The sequence below is a fragment of the Sinohyriopsis cumingii genome, chromosome 5 (assembly GCF_028554795.1).
Source record: "Sinohyriopsis cumingii isolate HCF-2022 chromosome 5, ASM2855479v2, whole genome shotgun sequence".
NCBI classification, from domain to species: Eukaryota; Metazoa; Mollusca; class Bivalvia; order Unionida; family Unionidae; genus Sinohyriopsis; species Sinohyriopsis cumingii.
This window is the reverse complement of record NC_142965.1, coordinates 9,272,305-9,295,823: the sequence shown is the minus strand read 5'-3', so window position 1 is coordinate 9,295,823 and position 23,519 is coordinate 9,272,305. Positions and strand designations below refer to the sequence as shown.

The following is a 23,519-nucleotide window of genomic DNA, read 5'->3' as shown; positions in this document are numbered from 1 at the left end:
AAAACATTTAAATGTACATAACAAGAAAGGAATGTGGGTGATTTTGACAAAAAGGGGCTGAACATGTACCTAAGCAACACTGACAATCAAATCCAGCTGATTTTTGTTGTTGTCATAGGGTTTAACGCCATTTTTCTGCACAAGATAGGCTATACATGGCGGTTAGTATATATGGTGGAGGAAGAACCCAGGAAAGCTCCAGAAAGAACCACCGACCCACGAGAAGCTATCGGCAAGCTTTCTCACATACCCACGTTGGCTGAGCTCGAGACTCGGCTGAGGTCTCATTCATAACAAAATATGCATTTTAAACTTGTGTAAAACCTTAAAAAAAGTAGTCAATGTGCATAAACAAACATGGGTGGGGCTGACAACCAGGGACCATAACTCTGTAAAATGCTGACAACTGCCAAGGTTTCATCAATATTATGCAACATATGAAATCTGTTTGAAATCCAATCGTGCAGAAATGAAAGTGACGTCACAAAAACCAGGGACACTAACTCTGCCAGATACAGACACAGAATGCTGATAATCATCCTGAATATAGCATTTCCTCAATACAGTGATGTCCATTAGAGCCAACAGAAAAGTGAGGCTGCCTTATAATGAAGTAGAAGTACATATAATTTTAATATCATTTAATAAAATCAGATCCATGAACAAAATGTCTTATGACAGGAGTCATGTTATAATGAAGGACTTTATAGTGAAAGAAAAATGTATCAAGCTGTCTGCCAAAGTTGGTCAAATTCCAATCATAAATAAAGGAGTTGGCGTGCAGAAAATACTGTGGGTGGGTTTGTCATTCAGCATCTATAACTAATGCTGATACAGAATGCTAACAATCAATCCTGGCCAAGGACTCATAAATATCAAGCTAACTATAAACTTTTGTTTAAAATCAGTAACAGTCAAGTGAAGCATTGTGCAGAAATGAAAGTAGGTGATTTAGAAAATCAAGAGCCACAACAATGTTAAATGATACAGAACATCAACCAATAACAGTTACAGGAGTTATTGCACACAAATGAAAGTAGGCAAGTCCAACGATCTCTTCTAAATAATGATGTGGGAAACTGCTATCGAACTGAGCCAAATTTGGTTCAAATCCAATACAACTTAAGGGAGTTAATGTGCTGAAACAAAAAATAGGTGGATCCAAAAAAGAGTGGCTATAAATCTGCTAAATAGTGATGCAGAATGCAGACTGTCAAACACAGACAAGGCAACATGAACATCAAACATCACACCCAATTAAGTGAAATCTAATAATAATCTATGGACATATTGTTTGGAAAAAAATCAGGCACTATAACTCTGCTAAACAAGAATATATGTAAACCGCTGTTGTTGTTGCCTTTACTTGTGTGCATTTAGTATTTTGGTGTTACAAATTCAGTACAGTAATGTGCAGTGTCCATATACATGCTGTTCTGTGGTACGCAGGGTGAGTGAGTAGTATGTGAGATGCTTGCATTGCATGTGCCTAACATGCAACTGCCAATTACATTAACAAGTTCTCTGTTCCACTATTCACTCCTCCAATGACTCTTCAGGAGTCAACTTCAACATTTTTGTGTGCAATATGTTGCTCAATACTTTGCAAACTGTATTAAAGAAAATAACTATTGTACATCAGAATACAACACAGTGCTGATAAGGTTTTAGTAATTACACTGAGATAGTTTTACAATAATTCTGTGCCTTTTCATTTTGTGAATTTTCCATGTGTGATAGATTTGTTCACTTTTAATTATTTATATATTTCAAGTGTATATGTGATTCATTTAGTCATCATCAAGTCGGATTAAAGTACAAGAACCCACGGAGATGTAACACAACTTATTTCTCCCATATACCTACTGCAAGTATTACATATAGAAGACTGACAAAGGAACTCACCCAAGGTTTAAATATCAAGCTGCACACCAAATATGACTTACTAAGCAGAAATGAAAATGGGTGTATCTTATAATCAGGGACCATAACTCCACTAAACAATGACCAATTCAATGACAGGCTCACTAATATCAAGCTGCATATAATATTTTATTTAAATGTAACAATAATAATAATAAAAACGTTACTGTTTGCAAAGGTGGATGGGTGTGACGATCAGGCACTATAACTCTGCTGAAAGATGATGTAGAAGGATGAAAAAGTCATCGAAAGTCTCATCAGTATCAAGTAGCATACCAAATTCAGTTGAAATCCAAAGATAATTGAGGAAGGTAGAGTGGAAGTCCGACAATCAGTGGCTATTGCTCTGCTAAATAATGATGCAGAACATCGATAATCAAACTCTGCCAAGGTGTTATGAGAATTAAGCTGCATATCACATTTGGCTGAAATCCAAAAATAAATAAGGGAGTTATTGTGGAGAAATAAATGCAGCTGGGTTCAACAATCTGGGATATAACTCCATCAATGATGATGTGTAGTGTGGAGAATTAAACTGACACAAAGTCTCATCTCATCAATATCAACCAGCATACAAAGTTCAGTTGAAATTTAATAATCAAAGCATATACTGTGCAGAAATGAAAGTGGATGGGTCTGACAATCAGCAGCTACATCTCTACCAGACAAAGACATCAATGACTGACAACGGAGCATGGTCCAGTTCATATCAATTTCAAGCTGCATGCCAAATTTCATTAAATTAAAATAAAATGTGGAGAGTTACTGTCCCAAAATCAAATTATCTTGGTTTATAGCCCTGCTAAACAATGACACAGAATGCTGACAAATGGCCTCTTCAATGACATGCTGCACATAAAATTTGATTTAAATCTGAAACCAATTAATATAGTTACTGTGTATATACAAATATGGGTGGCTGTGACAATCAGGGGCTGTAACTCTGCTAAAAGAAGGATGACAATCAAGCTCAGTCAGTTTTGTCAATATCAAGCAGCATACTAAATCTCGTTTAAATTCTAATAATAATCAGAGGTTACTGTTCAGAAACAAAAGTGGATGGGTTTAATGATCAGGGATTATAACTCTGCTAAATAAAATTGACAATCAAACTAAGTGAAGGTCTTATCAGTATTCAAATGCGTAAAGGTTTTGTGGATTAAATGCCTTTATCAGCACATGTGAGGCTATACATAGAGGATAGTATATTTGGTGCATTAAAAGATTTCATTGAAACCCAATAACAATCATGGGAGTTTTCTTTGCATAAATAAAAGGGGGGATTGGCCGATGGAATGGAAAATTGGAAAAACAGAATGGAAGGACAGGCCCTATTTAATATTCCCCCACATTCTACAAAAATCGGTTGACAATTAAATGCTGCACAACAGAGCTTAATTGTTTTTTTATTTCTGATCTGTAAGCACATTATACCCACCCCCAAGTATGGTTTTCAGTATGTTTACTGGAAGGCAGCACCTTACATCCCACAAGCACAATTCTAAGTACATCTTATAAAATAGTATGTACTAAGGACAAAGTGCTTGTTTTTCACCCCTTACAACATGTGATTGGCCAACTGCTCATATGAAAATATAAACTGTTAGCTTCAGAATTTAGATCATAGTTGTACGTATCCAAAGAACAAAGTACAACATGTACCCTCTCTGTTTCTTGCGTGCTACACTTTAGATTGTAACAGACAATCAGAAGCATGTGGTGTGACTAGTTTTAGTTTGTTACATATTATTTACAGGTGATATGGTGTTGACTGTCGATAGGAATGCTGTGTAATATAATTGCAAATGAGCCAGCTTTTGTACATATGTATAATAAATCTGAAATCTTCTCAGATCATCAGGTCAACTTTTCTTTCTAATCAATGAAATTACAAACCAAATTTTCATATATTCTGTAAAGTTAAAGGAGAAAATAGCGACATACTGTTTTAACTCTAACTCTTAATATGTTGTCTTCACAGTCATCTATCTTTTTCTTCTATTTTTTTTTACAGCAATCATACTTTGCTTACATCATATGTAAGTGACTGTAGATAGCTTACACAGAGCTTACTCCACAAATATTAGGCTTGTAAAACTTATGTTGTTTTTATTATTTACAAACACTTGAATCTCATGCATACTTGCATGTGGGTTAAAGGCAGAATTACAAGTACTTGTAAGTTACATATATTTTGTAAAATGATTACCAGAGCTATAATGATGGTGAACCCTCACGAGATTAATAAAGGAATCAAGCACTACCTGGATTCTAAGTGAGGATACATCATGGATATTTTCAAGTTCAGCATCCATCATGACTGAAGTAGTTAACCCTGCTGTGAATTTAATGGCATTGTCTGTAAGTCCCGATGGTTCATGGATTATTGCAGTGGCCTTGCGAACTTGGTTTCCAAGGGGACACACAACTGGTTTGATCAGAAGGAGAGCAGCCTGGAGAGATTTCTGTACCACAGGAAACTGTCTCTTCTTAATGGTGTCTATTTCTGAGAATAGGTATGAGGTGAACGCATCGGCTTTGATATCACTGGTTTGTAAGAATCTGAAAAAGGGAAGACACAGGACTCATTGACAAGTGTTCCACGGAAAATGATATCACTGGTTTGTAAGAATCTGAAAAAGGGAAGACACAGGACTCATTGACAAGTGTTCCACGGAAAATGATATCACTGGTTTGTAAGAATCTGAAAAAGGGAAGACACAGGACTCATTGACAAGTGTTCCATGGAAAATGATATCACTGGTTTGTAAGATTCTGAAAAAGAAAAGACACAGGACTCATTGACAAGTGTTCCACGGAAAATGGTATCACTGGTTTGTAAGAATCTGAAAAAGGGAAGACACAGGACTCATTGACAAGTGTTCCATGGAAAATGATATCACTGGTTTGTAAGATTCTGAAAAAGAAAAGACACAGGACTCATTGACAAGTGTTCCACGGAAAATGGTATCACTGGTTTGTAAGAATCTGAAAAAGGGAAGACACAGGACTCATTGACAAGTGTTCCATGGAAAATGGTGTCACACCAGCACATAGCACAGAAACATAACCCAGCTATATCCAACTTGAAAATGTTTACACAGAACTGTAACACAGAATCATAACACTGATGCTGGTGTCACAAACAAAAAGGTGATAATTGTGTCCCAACATCAGCTAGAGCAGGCAAGACAGAAAACGAGATAAATAACATATTTGTAAATTTGTAAATTTTAATGCAGACAAATAAAGCAAAAAGATATAAATAAATTGTTAACGCAATTAAAAATATCCCAAGAAAAATATTTTTTAAGTCCAAAGCTGTCATTGTAGTACCATCACCTGAGTCCATATTTTATGATGGTACATTCAATCAATATAAAATATGCTATAGGTTCAAGTTCAGATTTACCATACGTAATTAAGAGATAGTACTTAATCCTTGTGAGAGCACGCACTAAAAGATAGAGCTATATATTTAAACACTCTTTAAATTGGTCTTGGTCAAATTCATTCTTGATTAAGACTCAGTTTGGTGACATAAGATCTTCTGCAGTTATCACAAAATATCCCATACAATTTTAAAAAGTGCCAATAGTTCCAAACCTGAGAGTACAATACATAATTTGTTCAATTCTTATTTAGAACTCTGGAAAACTTTGATTTTCAATAATAAAAGCAGTATATCAAATTTTATAATTCAAAACACTAAACATGGATGTCAGTGGTCTACCGGAGCATAATTCTCTTCCCCCAAATATATAACTGCTGAAATCACATGCATAAGCATAAATTAGTTACTGTCCAGTCTTCTTTAGAGTAGGCATTGAAAGAACAAGCCATTCATAAAAGAATACGAACACAATGTATCATCTGTCTTGTTTCCTTGCAAGAGTAAAAAGAACTTGTTTTTTTCTAAACGTTAAAATTGCTAACTCACTTTTGAAGCTTTGTCAGATATGCTATAAAACCTTCCTGGGCCTTCAGTTGGACTGCCAATTCCTGAGACGTGCCCAGCATGGAGACAAGGTGGAAAGTTAGTGCCTTCAGCTCTGTCTGTCGAATCAAGGCAATTTCCTCATTCCCAATACCAGCAAACACAGTCTGTAGCCGATTGGTCAGGCTCAGGATCTAAGGTCATACATTTAAACAGGTATAAAATAAATAATTTTACCCAATTAGATCCAATTCTGTTAGTGAAGAAAATGACAACATGCTTGTGTTGTTTACAGCTATAACCTACTTATAGTTTCAAAACAGATGGTCATATATGACAGTTGCACACAAAAGTAAAGATAATGACAACATTACTTAAAATAGAGTCAAAACTGTCAAAAACAGTCAAACTGGAAGAAAAAGCAAAACTGACATTGTACACCATTAATCAAACCATAAAATACATGTATATGTTGTGCTCTCCCAAATTTATCTTCCACACAAGATTACTGTATGCTCACTTTACTCTGTCTTACAAATTAAATCATCAATGACTTAAAATAATCACAGATCTTACTTTGCTTTGCACACCAAGACAAAGTTCATAATTTTTCTAATGACTGACAATTTACATGACTGTAAAACAGAGCCATGACATTTTGGATGACAAACTTGAATATGTTTGGCTTGGACGCAGTTGTCTATGCTTTAAAAATAATATCTGGATTAGCCAGTTGCTCAACTCAGACAGATGACCTATGTGAGAAGTCTGTGAAGAATAGGAACTAAAAATCTGAACACAAACATTGACTTAAATATTATTGTTACCTGAATTACATACGTATAAAATGAACAAACAAAAACAAAATCTGGTAATAATAAAACTGCTGAGTGTGTGTGCGTGCTTTGGATTTTTAACATAGCTTTAACAATTTTTCAGTCATATTGCTATGATGTCTGCAGTGTGACAGTTTTTAGTGATGTCTAGCACTGGGGCATCATGTCGCTGACATGTAGCATGATGTCATGCCAGTAACATTATCCTGACACCAGGCCGACCAGTCATAAAACTAACCTCTTAATGCTGAGCACCAAGCAAGGCAGCTGTTAGTACCATTTTTGTAAGTCTTTGGTATGACTCAGCCGGGCATCGAACCCACGAACTTCCACATCCGAGGCGGACACTCTAACCACTAGGCCATTGCAGTGGTCACAAAACTGATGAAAACCATGACTCTGCACCATAGACTGCAGTGTCTTACTTATCCACTAACATGGGCCTGACATTTAATTAATTTATACATATTCACTTAAGAAGGTATGAGGTCCTGTATATTCAGTGAGCATATTTAGCACAAAACTTAGATATCCTTTAGCAACAATAAGAACTTATCCTTGACATTAGGGAAAAACAAATATAGTCTGACCCCACTATAACATGGTAGTTGGGAGCCATAGAACCCGACCGTGTTATAGACCGAACCATGTTATAAGAAGCCTGGTCAGTTAGCTGAAGAAAATGATGCATGTGGGGGGGGGGGATAGGTAATAAATGCGGGCACATAAATATGTGCTTATTTTGCACAGTTACCATCTTAAATCGATGTATGTCAAATGAGAAATACACCTGTAGTGAAAACAGAGAAGGCATATATAATATTTTACTCCATTCAGATAACCACACTTTGGTACATATACGTGTATACTGTTTATCTAATGCATGAATAGAGTAACAATACTGTGTACTCACCCGCAAATCTCATCACATACACTGAATCCACAATACAAGTAATTCCATTGAAAATATGCACACACAAAGATTTAAAATATTCAATAATTTTGTCACAGGTCATATAGGTCTGAATTCAGTGGGGAATAAAGCACATTCACATAAGGAATGACAAAGCACATTTACTTTTCAGTATATCCCAAGTCGGTAAATGTTAGTTTGCGTTTTAAGCTGCCATTGGTAGCGTTTGTAAACATAAACTTTTTTCCTGCAAAAAGGAAAGTTTCACACCACAGTAAACGTGTTCCAATCAAATTGGAAAACGAAACAACCCATCAGATTCCACTGCTTTTATTTAAGTTTGGTACTGACTTCCTTTGAAGAAAGGTTCTTTGTTTTTATTGAAGATTGTAGTCAGCTTTCTTTGATTAAGAGTGCATGCATTTTCATGTCACCCCAAAAGGACAGCTTTGGAGAACCAAACAAATGCCAGTTTCTTATTGGGGCAGCAAAATCAAATAACTGTACTGCATGGTTGAGACTGAATTTTTTTTTCCATTTGCTTAGTACATTTTCATAACAATTAGTGCTTCAAAGGTAATCTGTTTTCTTTGAAATTTCAGAAAACTATTTTATCTGGGTACATTTTTAAAAAAGGAATTTGCCATCGTTTAGTCGATTGTAGTTACTGTTCCTCCCTGCCTACTGAATAAACCAACTAGTAAGATCATGTTTTTTGGGGGGGAGGGGGTGTTTTTTTCTACGTTTGTGGCAGCTGAGTGATCCTGCCTTCCATGCATGCATCAGAAATTTAAAAAAGGGTCAATGGATGACAGTGACACAGGTGATCTGGTCTGATGCCAGGGGTTACTACAGAAAATTTGAGTGTTCTGAAGGATTAATTTCCGAGTGAAAAGAAGAGGAATTTTACTTACCATCCACATACAAATGTCAGTCTATGTAATAGCGAGTGGCCAAAAATCCAACAAAAGATTATGAAATAATGCCTCGTCCAGTTATGTCCACAAAAAAAGCGGATATCTCACAGCATATAATAAATTTCAGTGCATTTTATATCAAGTCTGCGGCTTCTTTTCATGGATTTCTCCACTCCAAACCAATGGTTGTATATACAATTTTAAACAGCCAACAATGTTGCCAAGAAAAAAAACACCATATGGTTCATTTTGCTGCCAATAAGGAAATAAAATTGCAATTTGCGAGAATTGGTGAAGCCCTGCACAATCCCTGCCTGAATAAACTTTTTACAAGTTATTTTTCACACTTTTAAGAAGATAAAACTCTATTTTTGTGTATGAGAAAAATACATATAAATTTTCAGAAGCCACGCCATGATCGTCTTGTATTATTCATACACGATCTCTTCCCCAAAATGATAATAAACTTTTATGTTCTTTTCATACTTTTAAGAAAGATTTTTGTTTTTTTTATGAATAGAGAGGAATTATACACGTGAATGAAATTCTGGGAACCACGCCACAACTGTGTTATATCTGAATTTGTGTTATAATGAAGCATTGTATAGCGGGGTCACACTTTATATGAATAATTCCTCTATATTCATCAAAGTGTTCTATTGGGCAAGTGTCCCCTTTACATATGTATGTCATTTAATGTGGGTTTCATTGTTATTGCAATGGGATCAGATGAATCCTTCTCAATATAAAATCATACAATGAATAGACTTACCTTCTGTACAACAGCACTGAAGTGGTTGAATCATGCAATGAATAGACTTACCTTCTGTACAATGTCATTGAAGTGGTTGAATCATACAATGAATAGACTTGCCTTCTGTACAATGGCACTGAAGTGGTTGAATCATACAATGAATAGACTTACCTTCTGTACAATGTCATTGAAGTGGTTGAATCATACAATGAATATACTTACCTTCTGTACAACGGCACTGAAGTGGTTGAATCATACAATGAATAGACTTACCTTCTGTACAATGTCATTGAAGTGGTTGAATCATACAATGAATATACTTACCTTCTGTACAACGGCACTGAAGTGGTTGAATCATACAATGAATAGACTTACCTTCTGTACAATGTCATTGAAGTGGTTGACTCATACAATGACTATACTTACATTTTGTACAACGGCACTGAAGTGGTTGAATCATACAATGAATAGACTTACCTTCTGTACAACGGCACTGAAGTGGTTGAATCATACAATGAATAGACTTACCTTCTGTACAACGGCACTGAAGTGGTTGAATCATACAATGAATAGACTTACCTTCTGTACAACAGCACTGAAGTGGTTGAATCATACAATGAATAGACTTACCTTCTGTACAACGGCACTGAAGTGGTTGAATCATACAATGAATAGACTTACCTTCTGTACAACAGCACTGAAGTGGTTGAATCATACAATGAATAGACTTACCTTCTGTACAACGGCACTGAAGTGGTTGAATCATACAATGAATAGACTTACCTTCTGTACAACGGCACTGAAGTGGTTGAATCATACAATGAATAGACTTACCTTCTGTACAACAGCACTGAAGTGGTTGAATCATACAATGAATAGACTTATATTTTGTACAATGGCACTGAAGTGGTTGAATCATACAATGAATAGACTTACCTTCTGTACAACGGCACTGAAGTGGTTGAATCATACAATGAATAGACTTACCTTCTGTACAACAGTACTGAAGTGGTTGAATCATACAATGAATAGACTTACCTTCTGTACAACAGTACTGAAGTGGTTGAATCATACAATGAATAGACTTACCTTCTGTACAACAGTACTGAAGTGGTTGAATCATACAATGAATAGACTTACCTTCTGTACAATGGCACTGAAGTGGTTGAATCATACAATGAATAGACTTACCTTCTGTACAACGGCACTGAAGTGGTTGAATCATACAATGAATAGACTTACCTTCTGTACAACAGCACTGAAGTGGTTGAATCATACAATGAATAGACTTACCTTCTGTACAACGGCACTGAAGTGGTTGAATCATACAATGAATAGACTTACCTTCTGTACAACAGCACTGAAGTGGTTGAATCATACAATGAATAGACTTACCTTCTGTACAATGTCATTGAAGTGGTTGAATCATACAATGAATAGACTTATATTTTGTACAATGGCACTGAAGTGGTTGAATCATACAATGAATATACTTACCTTCTGTACAACGGCACTGAAGTGGTTGAATCATACAATGAATAGACTTACCTTCTGTACAACGGCACTGAAGTGGTTGAATCGTACAATGAATAGACTTACCTTCTGTACAATGTCATTGAAGTGGTTGAATCATACAATGAATAGACTTATATTTTGTACAATGGCACTGAAGTGGTTGAATCATACAATGAATATACTTACCTTCTGTACAATGTCATTGAAGTGGTTGAATCATACAATGAATATACTTACCTTCTGCACAACGGCACTGAAGTGGTTGAATCATACAATGAATAGACTTACCTTCTGTACAACGGCACTGAAGTGGTTGAATCATACAATGAATAGACTTACCTTCTGTACAACGGCACTGAAGTGGTTGAATCATACAATGAATAGACTTACCTTCTGTACAACAGCACTGAAGTGGTTGAATCATACAATGAATAGACTTACCTTCTGTACAACGGCACTGAAGTGGTTGAATCATACAATGAATAGACTTACCTTCTGTACAACGGCACTGAAGTGGTTGAATCATACAATGAATAGACTTACCTTCTGTACAACAGCACTGAAGTGGTTGAATCATACAATGAATAGACTTACCTTCTGTACAACGGCACTGAAGTGGTTGAATCATACAATGAATAGACTTACCTTCTGTACAATGTCATTGAAGTGGTTGAATCATACAATGAATAGACTTATATTTTGTACAATGGCACTGAAGTGGTTGAATCATACAATGAATATACTTACCTTCTGTACAACGGCACTGAAGTGGTTGAATCATACAATGAATAGACTTACCTTCTGTACAACAGCACTGAAGTGGTTGAATCATACAATGAATAGACTTACCTTCTGTACAACGGCACTGAAGTGGTTGAATCATACAATGAATAGACTTACCTTCTGTACAACAGCACTGAAGTGGTTGAATCATACAATGAATAGACTTACCTTCTGTACAATGTCATTGAAGTGGCTGAATCATACAATGAATAGACTTACCTTCTGTACAACAGCACTGAAGTGGTTGAATCATACAATGAATAGACTTACCTTCTGTACAACGGCACTGAAGTGGTTGAATCATACAATGAACAGACTTACCTTCTGTACAACAGCATTCAAGTGGTTGAATCATACAATGAATAGACTTACCTTCTGTACAACGGCGTTGAAGTGGTTGACCGTCACACTACCACTGATGATATGCTGATGTTGATTTTGAAGCTAAAAATATAAAAAATTTAGGTTAGGTTCTTGTTAAACTTAAACTTGAAGAGCTATGTGCCATTTTCATCCAAATTAAAAACAAATACTCTGGAATCCAATTAATACAAATACTCTGGAATCCAATTAATATAAATTTGGAGTTTTAGGAGCAAAGTACTATTTCAAGTCCTAGCTGCACAAGTAAACTTTTTGCTTTTAATCTAGTTTTTGCATCATGAACAAATTTCACTTGTCACATAATATTTGTCATATGTTTGTCCCACTCTAATTAGGATTTTGCATTTTGGTTAGGACATGCTGACGTTTTTGTACAGGGGAGGAGGATGGGGAGGGGGAGGGGGGCACATATTGTGAACTTAGATAAAAATTATTCAACATGATAAATCATATATACATTTTTCATAAGCTTAAATACAACACAAAACCAAGTATAAACTTTATATTGATGCCTCTTTCACATTCATTGCTATTTGCTGCTAGATAAAATACTACATCTCATTTTGACAATAAACGTCTTCTTTAAAGAGGTATTATATTTGTAACTTGGCAAGTTTCATCATAAAAATCTTCGTATACACTGTCACATTCTTTTTGGAACAGCTTTTTATGCTTTGCTTCTTTATTTCATTTATTCATAAATCTTTTGTATAAGTAGTTTAATTAGGCAGATTAAAAAGTTTATTCATGCTAAGGTTTTTTAACTAAACTGTGATAGATATTTAATTTAATAATCTCCAACTAAGACTGGAACATATAAACTATACCTCTGTGGTTTAGAAAATTAATGCAACAATAAGCTCGCCATGGTCTATATGTCAAACCTGGCCCCAAGTTAAATTTCAAAATAAAAGGAATTTTAAAAAAGTTAACACTGGGGTTAATCTAGGGTACAGATGGATGTATGGAAGGAAATAAAGATGAGCAGATGGACATGCATACAGATGACAAAATGACCACTGTGCCAAACCTCTGTCAAGGTGGGGGCTAGACAATCTATGGTATAGATGGATCTATGGACAGGTGTACAGATGGACAGAAGGTCAATCACACAGATAAAAATATGACTGGGTCGCCAAGCATCTGCAAAGATGGGCTAGATGATCTATGGTATTGATGGATCTATGGAAAGATGTACAAATGGACATACACATTGATGCCAACATGACTGCAAGGCCAAACCTCTGCCAAGGTGGGGTAGAGAAAGCTGTAATTCCTGATAGTGGAATATTCCATTGTAAAACTATGGGGGTACCAATGAAATGTTTAAGAACTTGAGTATGACAACTACCGTATATACTCACTTATAAGAAAAGTCCAACTGCAAACTGCACAGATCCAGAACTGCCTGCACATGTTGCAATTTTAGATCAGGGTTTAAGTTAACTGCAGTTTGACATGGTTTTCAAGTGAGTATATATATGCTATGGAAAGTTCAGTATTATTGGCAATATGTCCGTGAAACTTTCAGAAATGCAATAAATGCTAATACAGGCTGAGTAAGTCATTGGGAATGTATTCTTCTTGTAACGACTATCATCAACAGCTGTCTCCAGGATGCAGGATATTGCATTCTAACATTTAGTCTTCAAAGATATAAGTTTAGTTTCTTAATCTGTGATAAAATTCAGGAGAACAAACAAAACATTTTATTACCGCATTTAAAGTCCAACAATGGATTTGCACAGTTAAATACATTTTCCATTCTCAGAGCCTTCAATCAAGAATGGTATCTATATTCTAAAACAGTTTATAACAGTTTATGAAAAACTTTAAATTTTTTACACACTATGGCACTATCATGCTCATACAACATCGTAACAATTCAATATCAATATTTATTGTAGATCATGGCTTGTTTAACCGAGTCTAATGTCATGGCAATTCCACAGTATTAATATATGCAGCTTGTGATGGGTTTAATGGAGTGTGGAATCATTAGTTCCATGGTATTAACATTTCTTGTAGCTCATGATTTTGTTTTCCTGCTTCAAATTTCAAAAATCAGAATAGTTACTCATTATATTTACATATATTTCAGAAATTCATCTATACTTCTAATAGGCAAAAGAAAAAGTTACCACTTTCTTTACTCACTTGTGAGAGAAGGAGTTGAGTTTGTAGGTATTTACACATGCATTCTGCTGAAGCCGATACCCTAGAATCCAAGCCCTGAAGTCGTTCAATGTCCCTGAAAAACAAACATCTGATTCTATATATGGAATTATTTTTAAAAAAATATAAAAGTGGCCAAAAATGAGATAATCCAATTGAGGTAAATATGTAATGACCTTGACCTTTGCATCAACAAGATACTCCTTTTCTAAATAAAATGTAAAGTTAAAGAGAAAATCTCTGAAAATGTTGACTATTATTGATGTGCTTTTTTAACTTTCATAAATACAGAAAATGTAAATGAAATTGAGAAAAAACACTGCTTTAATTTTTAAACTTGTGAAAATCTAGTGTATCCATTGTGTTTTTAATGGTAACATATTGCAGAGGTAAAATATATGAAGGATAAGCATCTAAGGATCTCCATTTGGTTTAGGGCATCATAATATCAGTTGTGTTCACTGCTATATACACTATGATTGTTGTTCAACTGAGATATTTATGTAAATCAAAACTTTAGCCACACTAAATCTCATAATTGCCTTTAATTCCGTTGTGCACTTTCTTTGCCAAATAGAGCTTGATTTTGAGATGATTTTCAACTCATGTGAATGAAAAAAGAATATTTGATCTGGATCAAAAATTAAAAGCATAAGTTCATATTTATACTTCAGTGTCAGGAATACCTGACTAGTAACTACACAGTTTGTTATGTTTGGTATGGAAGGGACTGTAATCATATTTGGCATGGAAGGGACTGTAATTATGTTTGGCATGGAAAGGACTGTTATCATGTCTGGCATGGAATGGACTGTAATCATATTTGGCATGACATGGAATGGACTGTAATCATATTTGGCATGAAAAGGATGGTAATCATGTTTAGCATGGAAGGGACTGTTATCATGTCTGGTAATGGAATGGAATGTAATCATATTTGGCATGAAAAGGACAGTAATCATGTTTGGCATGGAAGGGACTGTTATAATGTCTGGCATGGAATGGACTGTAATCATATTTGGCATAAAAAGGACAGTAATCATGTTTAGCATGGAAGGGACTGTTATCATGTCTGGCATGGAATGGACTAATCATATTTGGCTTGAAAAGGACAGTAATCAAGTTTGGCATGGAAGGGACTTGTAGTCAAGAGCTTTCAACTGCAAAATGCATGTATCAACTGCAAACAAACTGACCATGGCCATGTGACAAAACATATAGTCTCTAAGGTAGGTCAACAGCAACAATGAAAATACAATACTTTCAGACAATTTATTTCATGCATATATTATACAAACATGTCTCCTATGCACTCTATGTAATAAGCAAAAATTCAAAATGGACTCCCCCTTTAAGCATTATCATAAAATGTCATGCTTGATTCCTCCAGGATATATCAGTGATGGCATGTCTTTTTAATGGTTATACTTTATCTGTGCCAATAGTCAAATAGACCATGTAACATTGTTGAAAATTGGTGTTAATCTGCAATGCAGTTAAGAAGCCTGTTATTTGTCTTAAGCATCCACAGTGCAATACTCTACTGAACAAGAGTCATCTTGTGATCACACATCCCCTCCAATCTACAGTGCAATCTCTACTAAACAAGAGTCATCTTGTGATCACACATCCCCTCCAATCTACAGTGCAATACTCTACTAAACAAGAGTCAGCTTGTGATCACACATCCCCTCCAATCTACAGTGCAATACTCTACTAAACAAGAGTCATCTTGTGATCACACATCCCTCCAATCTACAGTGCAATCTCTACTAAACAAGAGTCATCTTGTGATCACACATCCCCTCCAATCTACAGTGCAATACTCTACTGAACAAGAGTCATCTTGTGATCACACATCACCTCCAATCTACAGTGCAATACTCTACTAAACAAGAGTCATCTTGTGATCACACATCACCTCCAATCTACAGTGCAATACTCTACTGAACAAGAGTCATCTTGTGATCACCATCCCCTCCAATCTACATACTCTGACTGATAAAATCCTGTGATCCAATAATATAAATTTATATATTATATATGGTAGTACTCAATGGTCAAGTGCTCTCAATTTATATACTACACATACCAGTACCCAATGGTCAAGTGATCTCAATTTGCATACTACACATGCTAGTACCCAATGGTCAAGTGATCTCAATTTGTATACTACACATGCTAGTACCCAATGGTCAAGTACTCTCAATTTATATACTACACATGCTAGTACCCAATGGTCAAGTGCTCTCAATTTATGTACTACACATGCTGCTACTCTATAGTCAGGTACTCTCAATTTATATAATTCTGAAATCATTAACTTAGGCCACCATAAGCACTTCCAAATCTTATTACTTGTTCTGTCTTTTATGAAATAAGGTTACAATAACCCATATTTGTTATTTATTGGAGATACATCTTAAATAGTGAAAACCATCCATAAAGACCACATCTGGAACTTCTATATAATGGCTTTAAAAACAGGTATTCTGTACATACGTGTCATATTATTGTGTATACAGAGATGTGGTTGCAACCTGCAGATTTGACTATATTCTAATGTATGGCTTGACAAACCTGACAGTTGATTGCAGCATTTGTTGAGCAGTAATTGGATCCATGGAATTTATTTGATCAAGCTGTCTCAGACGTTGTTGTAAGAAGTCCACAGTGGAGCTAGTAGACCAGGCAGAGGACTCCCCAACTGTCCTAACATCACCACCTTCATTCTGCTAAGTAGAAATAATATTTTGGTTACCCTATAAACTAAGTCCAATAAACATTCAACTATAAACAAGGCAGACTTCAATTCGTCACTGTATAATGTGTTGGCAGATCTATACTCACCAGTGTGTTATCTCCCCTTACAGCTCTGATAATGCAATTGCTACCACATCATAACTTAGCAGAATGTTGTTTTTTTTTCATTTAACATTCCACTGAAAGAATTTGATAAAAGCAACAGATAAAATAAAACATTTAACCTATTTCTGAAACAATTTGCCAAAAGCAATAGATAAAATAAAACAGTTAACCTAGCTTTGAAAGAATATGCCAAAACCAACTGAAAATATAAAACATCTAACACTAAAGTAAGCAGATCTAGCACTATCCTAGTACACAATCAAAATTCTCATCAATAACTGCTAAATTAATAGAAATGACATTTGAAAATGATTCCGACCCAGAGCTCAATTTCTTTAAGAAAGCGTTGGCATTGTTCATCACACCATCTGGGGAGCAGTTTGTTGGCAGATCAGAATTGGCACCATTCACCTGAGATCATTAGTTATAATGCTATAGTAGTACTTTATGCCATAACAGCTCTGCAGGGTCTACAATGTTTGTAGTGAGGTGTGTATAAATACATCAGGAAATATGGTAAATGGGTAAAATGAAGAGATCTACCATATTTCTCCAAATATAAGCCCATGCTTGATAATAAGAGTATGCATCACTTTAATACATTTTAGGCAATGGTTATGTATAGAATAAATGTTCCATCATAAACCCTAGCCCATTTTGTACAACTTTTTTTATATATTCTTCATAATAAAATGTGTTTATGGAATAAATGTCTCATCATAGAACTTGATAAATTTCTTAAATGCAAAACTTAAAGAGATAATGGTATGGACTGACAGAAAGACAAGGGAAACACTACATGATCCAATCATATTATGATAGACATGAAAGGTGACTTAAAAAACATGTACATCCCTGTATTAACAAAGGTAACATACTAAATAGATACATCCCTGTATTAACAAAGGTGACATAATGAATAGATACATCCCTGTATTAACAAAGGTGACATAATGAATAGATACATCCCTGTATTAACAAAGGTGACATAATGAACAGATACATCCCTGTATTAACAAAGGTGACATAATGAATAGATACATCCCTGTATTAACAAAGGTGACATAATGAATAGATACATCCCAACATTAACAAAATGTGATTGAAAGAATAGATACATCACCGTATTAACACAGTTGACTTAAAGAATATATACATCCCAGTATCAAAAAATGGGGACTTGAAGAACAGATACATCCCTGTATTAACAAAAGGTGACTTAAAGAATAGATACATCCCTGTATTAACAAAATGTAACCTAAAGAATAGAGACATCCCTATATTAACTACAGATGATCTAAAGATTAGATACATCCTGTATTAAAAAAGGTGAGTTAAAGAACAGATACATCTGTGTATTAACAAAAGGTGACCCAAAGAATAGAAAGATCCCTGTATTAGTAAAGGTGACTTAAAGAATAGATACATCCCTGTATTAACAAAATGTAACCTAAAGAATAGAGACATCCCTGTATTAACGAAATGTAACCTAAAGAACAGAGACATCCCTGTATTAACAAAATGTAACCTAAAGAATAGATACATCCCTGTATTAACAAAATGTAACCTAAAGAATAGATACATCCCTGTATTAACGAAATGTAACCTAAAGAATAGAGACATCCCTGTATTAACGAAATGTAACCTAAAGAACAGAGACATCCCTGTATTAATGAAATGTAACCTAAAGAATAGATACATCCCTATATTAACAAAATATGATCTAAAGATTAGATACATCCCTGTATTAAAAAAGGTGAGTTAAAGAACAGATACATCCCTGTATTAACAAAGTTGACTTAAAGAATAGATACAACCCAGTATTTATAAAATAGGGACTTGAAGAACAGATACATCCCTATATTAACAAATAAAATAATTAGAAATGTATGAAAGGATTTAACAGTTTTCTATTAGACTACTGAGTCTGATATTTGTTCTTCCACTGATACAAGGATAATTTGGGTTTATTTTATTGAATGGTATATCAACACATGCAAGGTTATAGTATGCTGTTGCCAAGGGATACAAAATGGCAGCTGAGGCAAGGTGACCTGAACGAGGACTGATGTATGATGGACCAATACCCTTCTGGTCCAGAAAGGGGAGATAAATCACACTGTTTAGAGGGTTTTTATATTAGAAACAAATTATATACAATTATTTAACTGCCCAGACCTGCAAGGAAGCTTTAAGACATGCACAGATCCCAATTTATGAAAGTTTAACTGGTACAGTTTCACTGATGGAGGCTAACATTGCATTTTGCAAAGAACTGATTCAGCATATTTGCAGTCTTTTCCATATGTATCAAATAGAACAATTCTGCACATCAATCTGCACCTTTAGGTGTCAGACTTCTTTTGTTCTTATAATTGTGTAAACTCCAAAGAAACATTAGCAATAAAAGCCAAGGGTTTTTTGTCTTCAAATCATGGTCACATTAAGCCATCTAGAAAATAATGGCTACCAATAAATATGAGAATTTAAGATGAAAAAGCCATACGGTTTCTTGAGGAGTAGTGTATACATTACAGTTTAAGAAACAGAGCAAAAGTAAAACAAAAAATGCATTGACAGTAGCTATTGTAACCTTGTCTAGCGGAAAATGACTCTCAAGGTAAATTCATCTTGAATGTTTAAGGATTGTATATCTACAAGTGCCATAGATATTTAGCTAATTACAACACTAATGAAATCAACTGAAGCAAACTTTACCTCAGAACCTAATTGGCACCAATCAGTCACTTTTGTATTGAGGTGCCAAAATTTGCTAATATCTACATATCTAAGCTCTATCTATATTTCACAGGCAAAACATACAAGAAATCTTCAAGTCTTGTAAAATCATACTGTCTGGTACAAACTGGGACTAATACCCCTTAGGCAGTTATACAGTCTCCAGGTGTGTTCCCAAAACTGAAAGTTTACAAAATGAATCTCACCTTAAGGTCAGGTACCATATGGGGAATGCTGTCCCTAAGGTAGGTGTAGTGTCTCCAGGTATGTTCCTGGAACATTGGTAACGCTGTTCTGTTGCCTGCTGCAGCATTGAACACTAGCACCAGAACACCAACATCTCAGTCATGTTAAGGACAATAAGCACTAACCAAATCCCTGTAATAAATATACACAAACAATAGGTACTAACCAAATCTCTATTATAAATATACACAAACAATAGGGACTAACCAAGTCCCTGTGATAAATATACACAAACAATAGGCACTAACCAAATCCCTGTGATAAATATACACAAACAATAGGCACTAACCAAATCCCTATTATAAATATACACAAACAATAGGTACTAACCAAATCTCTATTATAAATATACACAAACAATAGGCACTAACCTAATCCCTGTAATAAATATACACAAACAATAGGCACTAACCAAATCCCTATTATAAATATACACAAACAATAGGCACTAATCTAATCCCTATTATAAATATACACAAACAATAGGCACTAACCTAATCCCTGTAATAAATATACACAAACAATAGGCACTAACCAAATCCCTATTATAAATATACACAAACAATAGGCACTAATCTAATCCCTATTATAAATATACACAAACAATAGGCACTAACCTAATCCCTATTTTAAATATACACAAACAATAGGCACTAATCTAATCCCTATTATAAATATACACAAACAATAGGCACTAACCTAATCACTGTAATAAATATACACAAACAATAGGCAATAATCTAATCCCTGTTATAAATATACACAAACAATAGGCACTAACCTAATCCCTGTAATAAATATACACAAACAATAGGCACTAACCAAATCCCTATTATAAATATACACAAACAATAGGCACTAACCTAATCCCTATTATAAATATACACAAACAATAGGCACTAACCTAATCCCTATTATAAATATACACAAACAATAGGCACTAACCTAATCCCTATTATAAATATATGTAGACAATAGGCACTAACCAAATCCATATAATATACAGAAACAATAGGCACATACTGAATCCCTATGATAAAAATACAGAGATAATAGACATTAACCCTATGATATATATATACATAGAAATAGACACTAACCAAAACCCTTTAATAAATATACACAGATAATAGGTACTAACCTAATCCATATGATAAAAATACATTGACAATAGGTACTAAATGAACCCCTATGATAAATATATACAGATTATAAGCACTAACCTAATTCATATGATAAAATTACACAGATAATAGGCACTAACCCAATCTGATAAATATACACAAATAATATGCACTAACCAATCCTTATGATAAAAATACACAGATAATAGGCACTAACCAATCCCTATGATAAAAATGCACAGATAATAGGCACTAACTGGCAGGTACTATATTATTCTTAATCAATCATATTATCACCGAGTAGGCAGTGGGAGGTTTTTACAAGCTTGAATTTCGTTAATGAGGGACTAAAGAGTTTCATATGATGGGCAATGGGCTCAATATTTTTACTGAGAAGGACCCACTTTATCTCCATATTTCTACCTCTCTAAATTACAATGGTGTCCAGAATGTGTGGTTTCTTGATAAATGTACAAGAGGATGATTCTAGAACAGAAACATATTTGTGCTAGCTAGGTTTGAGACAAAGTTTTATTCATGAGTGGATGCCCATGTTCTCCTAGGTTTGTTTTCCTGCATTTACCAAATTCTCAGTGACTTTGTTGAAAATTGCCCTTTTCAGTTTCACTTTCCTCATCATAAAAGTAATATCTTGGGCAAATTCATAACCACCTTATTTATGAAATATCTGATTTCATTCCATACAATTTCATTACAGGGGATGATAATTGCAAGTTTTAGGGATTTTCATGTTGTAGGTGGAGGTGAATTTTGTGTCATTCAAAAAGGGATTATCAGGAAGAGATCAGGATTGCCATGTTAATTAATTTTCTGATTCTGTTTCTTCCTTCTCCAACAAGTTTAAAACTGTCTACCTGTTTATGGCTCTAATAACATTTGGCTTCTAGTGTAAGAGGGTGTGTCTTTGACCACACCTATAGTCTGGTAACATTTGGCTTCTAGTGTGACAGGGGGTGTCTTTGACCACACCTATAGTCTGGTAACATTTGGCTTCTAGTGTGAGAGGGTGTGTCTTTGACCACAGCCATTGCCTCATAATGAGAGGCTTAAAATGTCAGAATGTGTGTTGTTAATCACAGCCATAGCTGCAAACTGTTTTGTGCTATCAAAGTGACTCAATTTCTGAAGGAATATTCCTGCAGAGATATTTAATTTAACAAATATTCAATGAACTGTTAGTTTGACAAGTATTTCTGAGACAAAGAGAATATTTGTATAAAACACTGGAAGATAATGGATTGGCCAAATCTGGAACAGAAAATTCAATAATGCAGCTCTTTCCAGGTACAGGGCCCCAAGTGGCCAAGTGGACTAAAGCGCTCTCCGTTACGGATAACTGCCATCTCACCTCTGTCTGTGTGGGTTCGAGTCTCAGATTCGGCTAATGTGGGTATGTGAGAAAGCCTGCCAGTAGCTTCTCGTGGGTCGGTGGTTCTTTCCGGGGGTTTTCCCGGGTTCTTCCTCCACCATTAATACTGGCCGCCATGTATAGCCTATCCTGTGCTGAAAAATGGCCTTAAACCCTACAACAACAACAACTTTCCAGGTACACTAGATATTTGAACATGCTGATATTTTTTGTGTTACTTGATAAAACTTTTATCACCATGATCTAAGCGTCAATGGAAAAGATGAAAGTGCAGTTCAGTGCAGTGATGAAATAAGACAGCAAAATGCAAATGAGATATATCTGTTTTTATGACTACCTGGCTAGAGCCTCGAGTATTTTTTTGTTGTAGTATTTGCCCCATTCATATCTGTACACCTCCCCAGAACTGGAAGACATAGGGCCACAGTATTTCATCCCTTTGGGATTCTAAGTGAACAAAAGTATGAGTAGTAATGGAGTTGAAGCTCAAATTATTTTGTATGCAAATTAGTCTTCATCACTGCTTTAAAATTAGCGAAAAATGTGTGTGCGTGTGTGATTTGGGTTTTTAATGAAGCTTTAAAAAAATTTCAGTCATATCGCTAAGATGTCTGCAGTGTGGCAGTTTACAGTGATGTCTAGCTCTGGGGCATCATGCCGCATACATGTAGCATGATGTCCCACCCAGTCACATTATCCTGACACCAGGCCAACCAGTCCTAACACTAACCTCTTAATGCTGAGCACCAAGCGTGGCACCTGTTAGTACCATTTTTGTAAGTCTTTGGTATGACTCGGCCAGGGATCAATCCCACAACCTCCTGCATCCGAAGCGGACTCTTTAACCATTAGGCCACCAGAGCAGTCAGCAAAAAATTTAAATGATGAAGACTTTTTCTATCTTTTATTTTCATGCTCTCCACTACATCTCATTCCCTCATTCTTAATTAAAAATCATTTTACTAAATAATAAGCCTCTCTAAAAAGTAAACTTAAGTGTGACCAATACTTAACT

The 23,519-nt window shown here is 35.1% G+C and overlaps 1 protein-coding gene across 3 annotated transcripts in view; it reads right to left on the bottom strand.

Moving 5' to 3' along the window:
• LOC149798608 (integrator complex subunit 4-like) overlaps positions 1–23,519 on the bottom strand; it is a 61,839-nt gene that overhangs the window by 5,118 nt on the left and 33,202 nt on the right. The window contains exons 12-17 of one of the 3 annotated variants that reach the window (XM_089957436.1): positions 19,951–20,084; positions 16,718–16,872; positions 14,120–14,213; positions 11,951–12,022; positions 5,864–6,054; positions 4,188–4,485 (exon numbers count right to left, since the gene is read on the bottom strand). In XM_089957436.1, coding sequence (XP_089813562.1) covers positions 4,188–4,485; positions 5,864–6,054; positions 11,951–12,022; positions 14,120–14,213; positions 16,718–16,872; positions 19,951–20,084 — 944 coding nt within the window. Of the gene's footprint in view, positions 1–4,187; positions 4,486–4,733; positions 4,912–5,863; positions 6,055–11,950; positions 12,023–14,119; positions 14,214–16,717; positions 16,873–19,950; positions 20,085–23,519 lie in introns of those variants that run through there. The other 2 variants (XM_089957437.1, XM_089957438.1) reach the window with 2 other exon arrangements.